A 14,914-nucleotide genomic window follows, 5' to 3' on the forward strand; every position below is an offset into this window, starting at 1 on the left:
AATGAAGAGGCCGAGGCTCAGAGAGGTTAAGTAATTTGCCCAGCATCACACAGCATCACCCAGCTAGTGGGTAGCAGAGCCAGGAGAATGGGCCCCAAATCGTGTGACTCCACAGCTGTGTGCTTTCCATCTCTCTAAAGCAGACCTTTTGTCTCCCCACGGTTCCTTATCACATCCCCCTGTTTTCGAGTCATCATAGCATTTAACACACTCTGAAACCACCCTGTCCATTTCTGTTTCCTTTTTTGCTGTCCATCTCCCCAGCAATGCTCTTTGAGAGCCATCCCTTGTTTGCTTTTCATGACAGTATCTCCAGCGCCCAGCACAGCGCCTGGCCCAGAAGGACTTATTGTTCGACAGACTGAATGAAAGGATTATGTCATGGTGTATCTGGAAATAGCCATGCCCAGGTTGCCGTCCGAATCAGGAGATGCTGCTGCAGGCAGTGCCTTCCTAGGGTGTGTGGAGCTGGATGGAGGCTGAGGTACAGTGGGGCAGGGACCCTTTGGGGTTTAGGGTCAGAAATATGGTTCTGGCCATTCCAGGGGTGACCTGAGCCAATGGGAGGCTGACTCATGCTAAGGAAACTCAGTGGGGGGTGATGAGCAAATTGAAAGGCCAAGGCCAAGGGGGACTAGGTAATTTACTACTAGTGAGGACTCATTTCAGAAGGAAAACTGTACCTGGAACCAAATCAGCAACGGGAAGTGGCTCATCAAGTAAGAGTGAGAATAAAGGGAGTTGGATAACTGTAATAGTAAATGGATTATCCTGGATAATCTCAATGGTTAATATCATCCCAGGACGGTAGATGCTGTTTTCTAAAAACCGAGGTGTAATTTAGAAGGTATAATATGGTGAAGTCCAAAGCAGATACCTTGATGTGCTTTTACTTGTGTATCCAGACACTGTGCAACCACCACTCAGATCAAAATGTCCAACATTTCCATCTCTCTTCTTCTCCCCATGAAAGTTCTCTTGGCCGGGTGCAGTGGCTCACGCCTGTAATCCCAGCACTTTGGGAGACCGAGGAGGGTGGATCACAACGTCAGGAGTTCTAGACCAGCCTGGCCAACACAGTGAAAACCCGTCTCTACTAAATATACAAAAATTAGGTGGGCATTGTGGCAGACACCTGTAATCCTAGCTACTTGGGAGGCTGAGGCAGGAGAATTGCTTGAACCCGGGAGGCAGAGGTTGCAGTGAGCTGAGATTGTGCCACTGCACTCCAGCCTGGGTGACAGAGCTAGACTCCATCTCAAAAAAAAAAAAAAGTTTTCTTATGCCCTTCTCAGCAAATAATCTCCCACCCCACCCAAGGGCAATCAGTGTTAGGCCTCTGCTACCCTAAGGTAAGTTTTTCCAGTTTTAAGTTTTGAATAAATGAAATCGCACACCATGAATTTTTTTTTCTGTCTTTAGCATTACAATACACTGTATGTTTGTGTCTGGGTTCTTTCACTCAAATTGCGCCTGTGAGATTCAACAGTGTCATGTCTCTACCCTTTTTCACTTACGGTGAATATTCCTTTGTATGAAGATACCAGAACTTATTTGCTCATACAATTCTTGATGGATGACATGTAGGTTGTTCTTGTTTTGAGCTATTGTGAATAAAGCCACTGTGAATATTTTTGTACTTATTGTTTTGTTGCCATAAGTACTCATTTCTACTGGGTACATATTTGGGAATGGAATTGCTACATCATGGGTTATACACCTATTTACCTTTAGGAGGTACTGCCCAAATTTCTTCCAAAATGGTTCTAGCATTTTAGAGTTGGGTGGTCATCAAAGGGAGTTGGATCATCTTTTTTTTTTTTTTTTAGACAGAATCTCACTCTCTTGCCCAGGCTGGAATACAGTGGCATGATCATAGCTTATTGCAGACTTGAATTCTTAGGCTCAAATGATCCTCCTGCCTCAGGCTCCTGAATAGCTGGGACTGCAGGCACACACCCCCATGCCTGGCTAATTTTTGCAGTTTTTGTAGAGACAGAGTCTCACTATGTTGCCCAGGCTGGTCTAGAACTCCACGGCTCAAGTGATCCTCCACCTCAGCCTCCCAAAGTGCTGGGATTGTAATTGAGTCATCACACCTGCCCAGGAGCTGGATAATCTTAACAATGTCATCTCTGATATCCACTCATGGCCCCATCTCCAGTGGGAAAATACACCTGTCAGGTGACTAGAGGCCCTGTGTCTGCCGATCAGGCCCCATCTGCCCTGGCCTGTACTAGCTGTGCCCTAAGAAAGTCCAGCTCTCCAGCTCTTTTTCAATATTCCTTATCTGTCACCAAAGCTTCTGTCATTACAACACTGCCTTGCTACAGGCAAGCCACAGCGTCCAAGATTATCTTCCACTGGAGCCTGTTAAATCGATGTCTTCCTTGTTGAGAGGCACCCCAGGCCTCTTGGTCTTATCAGCAACCGGCATGCACATCATCTTTTGGTGGGTTGTTTCTTGATGAGATTTCCTGAGGACTTCAGCCACAGATGGCTGTCTCTTTCACGTATGGTGATGTTCATGCATTTTTATTGCATGAGGTGACAGTTTTGGGCCCAGTTCCCAGATTCTGGAGTGCATCTTATATAGGGACGACTATGTGCTGATTACAAAATTCGTAGAAAGTGTGAGTTGAAAAAGACCTTAGAAGTCATCTAATCTACCCTTCCTATGGGTAGGGAAACTGAGGCCCAAGATGGTGAAGTGGCTTGCTCAAGGCATACATTGCTTGTCTCCTGACAGCCAGCCAGGTTCATTCCTCTGTGGCAGCCAGGCAGGCAGGATGGTCACCTGGACACTCAGACTCTGGGTTGGTAGCAGCTACCACTGTTTACCAAACCCGCTGCTGTTTGCAGAGACCCTCATCATTAAACATAGCCTGTGTCACTCCCAATTGCTGACCAAGTTTAGTGACCTGCTGCCAGGCTACCTCTGGGGACTCTACCTCTGTGATTAGTTCATGTCTATCCCATCAGTGTTGGTGGAAGGCCCTGCTTGTAGCATCTGTAAAACATGTTACGACTCTACTAAGCATTTTTCATTTATCCTGTGTTATCATCACATCTACCATTGTGAGTTCTTAGGGTTGGTAGTGTTCTCTTCATTTTAGAGATGAGAAAACTCATGTCCAAAGGTCACTAGAGGTTTACCCTGTGTAATATAATTTGAGACTTTGCCCTGTCAGCTAGCACAGAGCCTCCCTATCCCTGAGGCCTGGTTCAAAAACTACCTCTTCCATGGAACCTTCTGTGGTTCTTCCTCCAGAAGATGGTGATGCCTGTTTTCTGACATCCTAGGGCCTTCTATATCTCTCTTATGTCCCCCAGCAACTTCACCATGGGATATCCTTATAAATCCGTTCGTTCAGTGTTCGCTGAGTACCTGCTGTTTTCAAGGCCTTGTGCTGGAGATCCCAAGATAAAGCTCAAGGTCTGGTAGGCAGAAAGACAAGAATCCTGAATTTGACAGAAACACAGGCCTGATGCTTTGTTGTTGCACTGGGGGAGTGACGCACAGTGTAGACACATAAAGAAGGAAGGTGCCTGTCAGTCATGGGACATTTCCTGGAGGAAGTTGTACATTTTCTGTATCGGCTTTATCTTCTTATCTTCTTATCTCTGTTAACTGAGGAATCATGAGAATTATAAATTCAGATAAGAGAACTTTATTTCTTATAGAGGGTTGCGTCCTGTGGGGTGGCCATCCTGACAGGCTGGGAAGTGTAGCCTCTGGCAGAGACTGAAAGCAGTCACTTTGAAAGAGGAAAGGTGAGACAGGAATTTCTGCTGAACAGGTGGGCCAGGTATACATTTTCAACAGGTTATGGGAGGAGCTATGAATATTCACAAAGGGGGATGTACACATGCATAGTAAACAAATGTGCATGTTACATACATCTCATGTTCACTTTGGGGTGCAGACAACATTTAAATGCACCATAATCTGGCCTATGTGTCAAAAGGTGACACAGAAGACACAAAGGCACTTAGTGGGCAGCCTCTGTCAACTGGCCAGAACCAGTTCATGGTTGCTGGTCTTTTATCTGGAGAAAGCTACTGAAATCAGTCTCTTGTCTGATCAAAGGTGTAGTTATGGCTGGTGGAACGGGAGGCCAGTTAGTCGGTGTCTGGCAGTAGATGGTCTGCAATTGTTTCAATATTGCTTATCTCCAGGCCAGTGCTTGTTTAGCTGCTAGAGAAAACAGAAAGCCTGTGGCAACTAGAACATGGCTTATTCTTTAAGTGTAGGGGGTGTGACTTACTCGGGCCTGGCATGACCTTAGGTCCTGTTTGTAATTTGATATCTCTTAGCCACAGTCTGTTCTATCACTCTTATGATTTCTATTTTAACACCACCGTGCCCCTCTTTAGAGCAGGGACGTCGTTTGTACCTCCTTGTGTTCCTTATACCCAGTATCAGCTCTTCTACTTCACTCTCTCCCTTCTCAGCTGTGAGCAGAACCTGTGAAGTTGGGGTCTTTTCCTCTTCCTAGAGTTTAAGCATTGGGGGGGCTGGGGCCTGGTTTGCCTTTAGGACAATGGGGCTAAACAATGGGGCAGGGGCTATGACCTTGGCAAGTTCAGTCATTTCCCACTGGGCCCATCCAGCTACATCCTAGCTTTGGTCCCCTAGCCTGGGTCACAGCCCAGCCCTGGGCACTGTGAGAGAGGTCAGGGAGGAGCCACAGCCTTTTGCCAGCTCCCAGGCCCCAACTTCTGTGAGCACTTCTGTCCCTTGGAGAAGAAGTTGGACACAGCCTCAGAGAGCAATGAAAAAACAATGAAGGCCTTTGGGGAGGGCAATGTGCAGCCGGGTGTGTGTGTGTGTGTGTGTGCCTATGTGTCTTAGGTTAGGCTCTCTAAAAGCAAAGCCTGAGATGGTTGGGGCTGGGGAGTTATGGTTTAGGCAAGCTATTTGCTGGGAAAATGCTCTCAAGAGAAACTGAGGGAATGAGTGAGGCAGCCAAGCAAAGATGAGGCTCAGGAAGCTTAGCCTCAGCCTGTTTCCAGGGGAGCTCTGGAGTATGACAGCGCCATAGTCACCCCACCTGTGTGTGTGTATGTGTGTGTTGCAGGGGAGAGGGGGTAATCTCCTAGGCATTTCTGGCCAAAGCAGCTCTCTTGGCTAAAGGCAATTCCCTGAGGAAGGCGAGTACCCTGAGCTGTCAGCAGCTGGGGATGGATGCACCTGTCACCTTGGGGAGCTGGGAGGGGCGCTGACGGCATCCACCGCCAGGACTGCTAAGATGGTGATGCTAACTGAGTGACAACCGGTCTGTACAGATGACAAAGCCCCTTCACACAGTCAGCCCACTGAAAAGCACAGCTCTTTTGCAAGGGGTTGGGGAACTGTCCCTTTTCTGAGTTCCTGGCCCTCCTGGTTCTGGCCTGGGGGTCCTGGGAGGATTCTTTCCTGGGCTCAGCAGGGGCAGGCCTCTGAGGAATGGCCTGGAGAGATCTGGGCTGACCCCTCCCCAACACCCTCAGGAGGGAGCCCCAGACTTCTGGCCTTGGCACCTCTTCTCTAAACCTCCTCCATCCTCTCTTGCCAGCTCCAGCCCAGGCCCAGATCGTGCATGCGGGCCAGGCGTGTGTGGTGAAAGAGGACAATATCAGTGAGCGTGTCTACACCATCCGAGAGGGGGACACCCTCATGCTGCAGTGCCTTGTAACCGGGCACCCACGACCCCAGGTAAGCCCCCAGCCCAGCCTTGCTCAGGCCCCTCCTGCCCTCACCTTGCCTGGGCTCAGCACTTAAGAAGAGACAGCAGGATACGAGGACTCATGATGCACCACAGCATGGAGGCAGAGAACAGGAGATGGGGGCTGGGGAAATAGCTGGAAAATTAACTCTGTGGGGAAGGGCTGGAGGCTATGGGCTCATTCACCTGAAAATATTGACGGCTGAGGGGAAAAATAGAATGCCGGTTGTTCAGTTCCACTCCAGTCCACGGATCTGTTGAGCGGACACATCCTTAGATGCAGCTTCTAATGTGTCTGCAGGCAGACCATGTGCCAGGCACCGTGCCAGGCACTTTCTCCAGTGTTTTCCCTTTGGAGCCTCACAGCTGTGCAGAGAGGAAGGCATTAGTGACCCCCTTTGCAGCTGAGGAATTTGCGACTCAGCGAGGTTGGGTAAACTCCCAAGCGCACGCAGCTCTTGTGAGGATGGAAGCAGACATTGAATCCAGAACCAGTGTCCTCTTAGTTTACTCTGCTTCCTCCCAGCATGTCCATCTTTGAGTTGGGGACTCCAGGAGTGGCAAGCAGCATAGAAAATGTGATCTCTATCTACTTCAGGCTTCTGGCAGGCAAGCTTCACACCCTTGAGGCTCACAGAGCCAAAGCAATTAGAAAGAAACAGAAAATAAGAATCTGGGAATGCCAGATGAATTTTGTCACAGATGAAGTGTATGGCTCAAGCAGGAAGCAGTGGCCCATGATCACTGAGAGCTGAGGGGAGGAGGTGGGCTGAAGGGATGGAAGGAATTTGCTGATGAGCTGCTGTGACCTTTAATAGCAGCAGAAAGGGTGACAACTGGATCCTAGAAAGGACAGTGAAATACAAAATTCTTCTTCCTGGATCATTTTGGGAACATAGATGACTTTAGTAGGTTTGGCCTTGAGACAGGCAGATGGACAAAAAACTATGATCACTGCTGCTGCTTCTCAAAGGCATGTTTTAGAAGGGAAAACAATGCTGCTGGATTTAGGTCGATGTCTGTGTCAGGTGTGACCATTAAAGGATGGATGGTCCTCCCTACAAGCCAGTGAGGCCGCTGGGTCATTTCTCCCTAAGGCTGCACTGGCCATCTGTGTGTGGCTCCTTATGTGTCCCTGTATGGGTCATGTGTGGTTGTGGCTATGTGTATGTGTACCTGGTTTTCTATTTCCATCAGTGGCTTCATTCGTTCTATCACCCAGGCGCAAACCCTTGGGCTCATATTTGACCTTGCATCTTCTCGTTCCTCACATCTAGCCAGACTCTGAGGCCTTGTTTTCTTTTCTTTTTCTTTCTTTCTTTCTTTTTTTTTTTTTAAGATGTGGTCTCACTTTGTTGCCCAGGCTGAGTACAATGGCGAGATCATAGCTTACTGTAGCCTTGACCTCCTGTGCCCAAGTGATCCTCCCACCTCATCCGACCAAGTAGCCAAGACCACGGGTGTGTGCCACCATGCCTGGATCATTTTTCCTTCTTCTTTTTTTTTTTTTTTTTTGTAGATATAGAGTGTCCTATGTTACCCAGGCTGGTCTTGAACTCCTGGCTTCAAGCATTTCTCCTGCTTCAGCCTCCCTAAGTGCTGAGATTACAGATGTGAGCCACTATACTGGCACGCCTTTCTTTTTATGTCTCTTGCGTGGGTCTCCTCCTCTCTTTTCTTCATTAGTCCTCTAGGTCAGCCTATCAGTCCTGTCCCTTGGTCCATTGCAGTACACTCTAAACTGACCTCCCAATCTCTCACCTCACCCCTCCTCCCATCTATTTTTTTTTCAAGGCAGGGTCTTGCTGTGTCGCCCAGGCTGGAGTGTAGTTGTGCAATAAGGCTCACTGCAGCCTTGACCTTCTGGGCTCAAGCAATCCTTCCCCCTCAGCCTCCCAAGTACCTGGGACTACAGGCGTGCGCCTCCATGCCCAGCTAATTTTTTTTTTTTTTTTTTTTTTCTGCAGAGACAGTGTTTCACCGTGTTGCCCATGCTGGTCTTGACCTCCTGGGCTCAAGTGATCCTCCCACCTCACCCTCTCAAAGTGTGGGGATTATGGGCATGAGCCACTACACCCGGCCCCCTTCAATCCGTTCCTGCACTTTGCTACCAGAATGATAACCCCTGTTGTGCTACATCATATCACTCCCCTGCTCAGAGGCGTTCAATGGCTCCCCTTCATTTACCAGATTAATTCAAGCTCCTAGGGATGGCATTGAAGACCTTCTACAATCTGGCCTCCACCTGCCTCTCTTGTCTGATCTCCCACTGCCACCTTCCCCACACCCTGTGCTCCAGTCAGACTTGCCTCCCCATCATCCCCAAGTACAACCTTCCTGCTTTAGCTGAAGTTGCTTGCCTCTCCTAAAATGCCTTCTAGCTTTTTTGCTTGTTTCATTATAAGCAGTATTTATTGAGTACCTGCTACATGCAAGCAAAGTTATGGGTCCTAAAGATGCCCCTATAGTTTCTGTTCTCATGGAGCATCCAGACTACTAGAGAAACAAGGGAAATACCATCTCATGACCTACTTAGTGGTCAAGATGGGGGACTGAGGGAACATGGAGTGCCTCACTCCAAACAAGCTGTGAGAAGGAGGGATATCTGGGGGCCAGAAATGCAGACAAAATCTACAGTGATGGCAGGGAGCAGAAGTTGAGGAACCTAGCCCGTGAAGAGACTGGCACTGCATACACACTGTACTGATAGTTGTATTAACACACACATAAGGGGTATGCATTGAGGCTGCAGGTCCATCCATGGCTGGGAGCTGGAATTGAACTCTACCTAAAGCTGGAAGCTCAACAAGAGTGGCATCATCTATGATGAGGACCAGAAGATCTCTGTCCCACAACCCAGAGTCACTGCAGGGAACAGACTGTCCTTCAGGGTGTGGATATAAATGCAGCCACCTATGATATAGTATAACCCAAAACCTGTCTGTATTTTGCAATATCCAAATAGTGAGGAAACCTTAACCTGAGAAATCAACAAAAAAATGTTTTGGAATCTATGAACCCATGATCTTGGGTATAGGCAACCACCTATACCCAAGTAGTGAATGAGATCTGCACCACAAACAGGACCATAAAGGTCCAAATAGGACTTCTATGGAAGATGATCCCACTGAGTACAAACCTGTGGAGTAAAATTTTAAACTATTAAAAAATACAGTGCCAGAAGAGTTAGTCCATAGACTCAACAAGGTGAATCATTCACAACTGAGGAACTAGAGAAAATAGAGCAATTTGAAAGGATCTTAAAAATTTAAAAAAAATGTAAATATTGGAAGAGATTATGGAAGGAATAGAATCCATAAGACAGGAGATTATAAACCCTGATCAGTTAGGTACAGAAAGAAGCAAACAGAAATCCTAGAAATAAAAATAATATAGTCTTTAAAAAATTTGGCCTCAGTACTCTAGAGATAGCTAAAGAAAAAATTAGTGAATTGGATAATAGATCTGAGGAAATCAGCCATGCATTTCCAGTGGAGTCCAGGGAAGACAAAGAGACAGGAGGTGTGAAAAATAAGTTGAGACATGGAGGATACAATAAGAAGCTACAACATAAATTTAGGCATTCAAGAAGGAATGAATAGAAAAAGAGAGGAGGCAATGTTTAAAGAGATGAAGGGCCAGGCTCAGTGGCTCACATCTGTAATCCTAGCACTTTGGGAGACCAAGGTGGGAGGACTGCTTCAGACCAGGAATTCAAGACCAGCCTGGGCAACATAGTGAGACCCTAGCTCTAAAAAAAAATAATAATAATAATTAGCCAGGTGTGGTGGCACACACCTGTAGTCCTAGCTACTTGGGAGGCTGTGACAGGAGGATCCTTGAGCCCAAGAGTACCACTGCACTTCAGCCTGGGTGATAGAGCAAGACCTCATCTCTAGTGATAAAAAAAAAAAAAAAAAAAAAAGATAAAGACTGAGAATTTTGTAGAATTGAAAAAAGGTAGGAACTCTCATATGCATAAAGCATACCAAGGCTTGAGCAGTATGTAAACAAACTCCATCCAGATAAAATGTTTTATGTAAACATCAAACATCAAGTACAAAAGGATCAAATGTTTTCATGTCCCTATTATCTCTCCAAAGCACTCTCTAATCTGGTATGTCTTGCCTGAAACTGCCTCTAACTTTTCCCAGGTTTTGTAACCTCTAGGTCCATGTGGGTAGAGTCAAATATGGGCAGGGGACGAGAGCACCAACACTGTGGTCCTGGGTGGTCCTTCCTGCATAAGAAAGGTTGCCCTTTCACTTCTTCTCCCCAGCCTTACTTTTCTGGCCTCTGGCCTAACCTGTTCACCAGGATTGGGCTCCCTGCCCTGTCTCTGTAATAAGCAAGCCTCCCTACTTAAAGACTGAAATCTGTACCCACTGCCCCTGCCTCTGCCCCACTCCTTAGACTTAGTTATCTAAAACTGGTCTGTTTTACTTAAAACTCTGGCACCTTGAGTAATAGGCTCAGGTTTCTCATGCAATCCTTAGATTATAGAGAAATATAAATTTCTCTATAATCTGACAATATTAATAATCATAGAAATTTGTTGAATGACTAATGTATACCAGACACCACACATAGGTGATTTATACACTTCCTTTGTAAACCTCATAATAAAACCTTGCAGAGTGGGTATCATGGTGTATTAGTCATGTATCGCTGCATAACAAATACTCCATAACTTAGGGGCTTCAAACAATACGTACTGTCTCACAGTTCCTGTGGCACAGGAACCTGAGAGCAGCTTAGCTGGCTGGCTGTGGCTCAGGGTTTCTCACAAGGCTGCAATCCAGGTGTCAGCCAGGAGTGCAGTCATTGAAGGATGACTGAGACTGGAGGATCTTCTTCGAGGCTAACTCACGTGGCTGTTGGTCTGAGGCTTCAGTTCCTCCCCAAGTGAGCCCCTCCACTGGGCTGCTCAGGACCTGATAGCTGGCTTTCCCTGGAGTGACTGACCAAGATGGAAATCAGTCTTTTTTTTTTTTTTTTTGAAACGGTCTGGCTCTGTTGCCCAGGCTGGAGTGCAGTGACCTGATCTGGGCTCACTGCAACCCCCGCCTCTGGGTTCAAGTGATTCTCCTGCCTCAGCCTCCTGAGTAGCTGGGACTACCGGCGCGCACCATCACGCCTGGCTAATTTTGTATTTTTATTAGAGACGTGGTTTCGCCATGTTGGCCAGGCTGGTCTCGAACTCCTGAGCTCAGGTGATCCGCCCGCTTGGCCTCCCGAAGTGCTGGGATTAGTGGCTCACCGCGCCTGACCGAATCCATTCTCTTAAACACAGCGCTGCGCGCCCCATTTAAAGCCTCTTCCCTCTGATCCCGGATTCCCCAGCTCTTGACCCCGTGGCATCCTACCCCGTCTGTGCATTGCCACGTCTGTCTGGGTTCGTTTCCTAGGCCTGCGTGTGCCCCACGTGCGCGTGTGAAAAAGTATGGGAAAAAGGGGGTGCCGTTGCAGGGCACTCAGCGCTGAGGCCTCCACCCCGTGCGAGTCTGACAGTCTGACTCTGCCCCGCCCGGTGGCCCAGGTACGGTGGACCAAGACGGCAGGTAGTGCCTCGGACAAGTTCCAGGAGACATCAGTGTTCAACGAGACACTGCGCATCGAGCGTATTGCGCGCACGCAGGGCGGCCGCTACTACTGCAAGGCTGAGAACGGCGTCGGGGTGCCGGCCATCAAGTCCATCCGCGTGGATGTGCAGTGTGAGTTGAGGCCTTCCTCTCCCCGGGCCCTGACAGCCCAGCCTGGGCCAGAGGGCACCCTGGGGCTGAGGTGAGGTGGGGAAGTGGGGACGGGATGGGATGGAGAAGCTGACTTCGGTGGAGGAGCCTGAGAGGTACCGGGCGGTGTGTACCACCCTCTACCATCTACACCTTCGCGCCTGTAATCCCATGTGAACCTTGCAACATCCCTGTGAGGTGAGCAGGGAGGGCAGGATGGGTTGATTTACACCCCTTCCACAGATGAGAAAACTGAGGTCCCATGTGATTTGCCCACAGACATGGTGTGGGGTAGCCTCAGATCTGAGATGAGGACACGGATCTCTTCCCCACTGTCCACTGCCCTTCCCACAGTACCTCATGTCTCTGCTTTTGTCCTGTGGCAGCTCTGAGATTTCCCTCCTTACTACATTACACACAGAACCAAGCCCCATTCCTTGAGTCCTTGCTGCTAGCTGCATGAGAAGCCCCCAGTCCCTACCTGTTCTCCATGGGTATGCCCCAGGAGCCTCTTTTCCTGAGTCATTCATCAGGCTGAGTCAGGTACCCAGAAACTGTTGGCCCAGCCCCAGGAGCCTGTGTGGCACCATTTTAAGGCTTAGAATGAACCTACCTATTAGCTATACATCCTCCCACTCCCTAAGTGGGACTCAGTAGAGTGGTGAACAGTGGCGTCCCAGACCTCTCTTCTGTCCCTCATCAGCCAGCCAGGGTCCTGCCGACCCCTGGAGCTGAGGGCCATTTCTCAGGTTATTGGCCCTGGAACAGGCTGGCAAGCATAGCCTGGGCCCCACCAATGCCTACCTCCTCTCATGACCATGGTGGTGACTTCTATCCCAGTGGGCTGTGGAAGGGGTAGAATGATGGGCTGCTGGGACATTCGTTGGAGGATGTTGGAATGTGTACTGTCAGTGCCTGTGACTCACAGCCACACATTAAGATCTCTAGGTCTTATGACCTATGGATGCCTGGGCCCTACTTCCAGAGATTCTGATGTAATTGATCAGGGGTGGGGCCAAATATCGATTCTTTCTTAAGCTTTTTAATTATTTTTTTAATTGAGGATTAATCGATAGAGTGTACTAATCTTAAGTGCAAAGGTTAATGATTTTTTACACATGTGGGTAAACAGCTTCCAGTTCAAGAGATAGAACATTTCCAGGACTCCAGAAAGTTCCTTCATGCCCCCTCCCCGTCAGTAATTCCCCCCGGAGACAATCATTGTTCTGACTTTTGACACTACCCATGAACTCTGCCAGGCATCAGTATTAAAAAGAAAATCTCCATGTAATTCTCTTGTGCAAACAAGGCCAAGAACTACTAAAGTACCTTAGTTTGCCAATGAGGAAACAGACCCAGAGAGAGAAGGGACTTAGGTGAGTCATACTACAAATTAACAGCTAAACTAGGATTTGAAGAAGCAGCTGCTTCCTCCATTCTGTGATGGGAGATTGCAAAGCTAGACACCCTCATGCAGGTCCCTGGGAGGCACAGCTCAGAGGAAGTCTGGGAAGGCATCAAGTCCTGTCATCTTGGCCAGGTGCGGCGACTCACACCTGTCATCCCAGCATTTCGGGAGGCTGAGGTGGGAGGACCGCTTGAGCCCAGGAGTTCAAAATCAATCTGGGCAATATGGTGAAACCCCGTCTGTACAAAAAATTCAAAAAATTAGCCAGGTGTGGTGGTGCATGCCTGTAGTCCCAGTTATTCAGGAGACTGAGGTGGGAGGATTGATTGAGCCCAGGAGGTTGAGGCTGCAGTGAGCGATGATTGCACCACTGCCCTTCAGCCTGGGTGACAGAGTGAGACTCTGTCTCAAAAAAAAAGAACGAGGCCAGGCTCGGTGGCTGACGCCTGTAATCCCAACACTTTGGGAGGCCGAGGTGGCCAGATCAAGGTCAGGAGATAGAGACCATCCTGGCCAACATGGTGAAACCCCTTCTCTACTAAAAATACAAAAATTAGCTGGGCATGGTGGCGTATGTCTGTAATCTCAGCTACTTGGGAGGCTGAGGCAGAAGAATCGCTTGAGCCAGGGAATCGGAGGTTGCAGTGAGCCAAGATTGTGCCACTGCACTCCAGCCTGGCAAAAGAGCGAGACTCTGTCTCAAAAAAAAAAAAAAGAAAGAAAGAAAGAAAGAAAGAAAGAAAGAAAGAAAAAGTAAAAGGAAAAAGTCCTGTCCCCTGCCTCTAATAGGTTGGTTAAGCTTGCAGGGCTGGGAGGGCATCTGGCAATCTGGAAATGTCTGTTGAGGATGGCTCAGCTCTTCCTAAGGGCTGCCAGGAGCCTAAGCCCCCTAACCTTGGGGTGACCCAGTCCTGACTTCATGGGGGCTGTGCCCTTGCAGACCTGGACGAGCCAATGCTGACGGTGCACCAGACAGTGAGCGATGTGCGAGGCAACTTCTACCAGGAGAAGACGGTGTTCCTGCGCTGTACTGTCAACTCCAACCCGCCTGCCCGCTTCATCTGGAAGCGGGGCTCTGATACCCTGTCCCATAGCCAGGACAACGGGGTCGACATCTATGAGCCCCTCTACACTCAGGTCAGGATGGGTAGCTGGCTCACCCCACACTTTTTCTCCTGCACCCAACAGGGGAGGGGGGCATGGGGCTGAGTTTTTCGGACTGCCCTGATTTCAACAATTCTATTCTCACTTTGGAAACACACATTCTGATTGGAGTTCAGACAGCCTGGGGCAGAAAAATCCGATGGAAAGTCCAGGGAGCAGCAGTGAGGACAGGAGTGTCCCTGAGGCAACATGTCCTCCAGGAACATTGCTAGTTAGAAAAGACACCCTCTAGGGGCAGACAGGTCATCCCAGTCTGCTGCTGGGTGGGAGAGTATTGGGAACCTATGGCCAGGCACAGCAGGACCTGGGGGCGGGGAGATGATTCCTCTTCCCATGGGCCCTGATAGTCCCAGGAGATGGTGGTGATGCCATTCTGCCAAGGAGGGCTTTCAGCGGTGCCTGTGGGCCAGCCCCGTGTTTGTGTGGGTTGTAAGAGCAAGTTCTTTTCTTACCCCTCCGTTTCCCAGATTGGAGAAACCAAGGCCTGGTCCTTGCCAGTGTACACCAGGGCAACCTCAGACCCAGAGAAGCCCATGATGAGGCACTGCCAAGGCTGTGGAGAGTGTAGCATCCACCCCAGGCTCAGGACCCCTGGGGCTAAATGGTGAGGGTGGGGGTGGGGTTGGGAAGAGACGAATTAGGTATTTGTGGTAGGCTCTGGTGCTGGGTGAATGAGTATGTGGGACCCCTGGAGACTCAAGCAGGCACCTCACCCCAGTGGTCCACTGCTACCTAGGGGGAGACCAAGGTCCTGAAGCTGAAGAACCTGCGGCCCCAGGACTATGCCAGCTACACCTGCCAGGTGTCTGTGCGTAACGTGTGCGGCATCCCAGACAAGGCCATCACCTTCCGGCTCACCAACACCACGGGTACAGGCGTTTTCCTCCCCATAATCCTTCCCT

General features: G+C 49.0%; 1 protein-coding gene across 13 annotated transcripts in view; it reads left to right on the plus strand.

Moving 5' to 3' along the window:
- The window catches only part of MDGA1 (MAM domain containing glycosylphosphatidylinositol anchor 1), a 64,167-nt gene that overhangs the window by 26,700 nt on the left and 22,553 nt on the right, over positions 1 to 14,914 (plus strand). For all 13 annotated transcript variants that reach the window (XR_012433822.1, XR_012433823.1, XR_012433824.1 and 10 more), the window contains exons 2-5: positions 5,559 to 5,698; positions 11,248 to 11,422; positions 13,789 to 13,985; positions 14,749 to 14,881. Coding sequence is in view for 7 of the 13 variants with exons in the window: in XM_005553119.5 (XP_005553176.3) it covers positions 5,559 to 5,698; positions 11,248 to 11,422; positions 13,789 to 13,985; positions 14,749 to 14,881 (645 nt within the window). In the remaining 6 variants the exon portion in view is untranslated. The remainder of the gene's footprint in view (positions 1 to 5,558; positions 5,699 to 11,247; positions 11,423 to 13,788; positions 13,986 to 14,748; positions 14,882 to 14,914) is intronic.

The sequence above is a fragment of the Macaca fascicularis genome, chromosome 4 (genome assembly GCF_037993035.2).
Source record: "Macaca fascicularis isolate 582-1 chromosome 4, T2T-MFA8v1.1".
NCBI classification, from domain to species: Eukaryota; Metazoa; Chordata; class Mammalia; order Primates; family Cercopithecidae; genus Macaca; species Macaca fascicularis.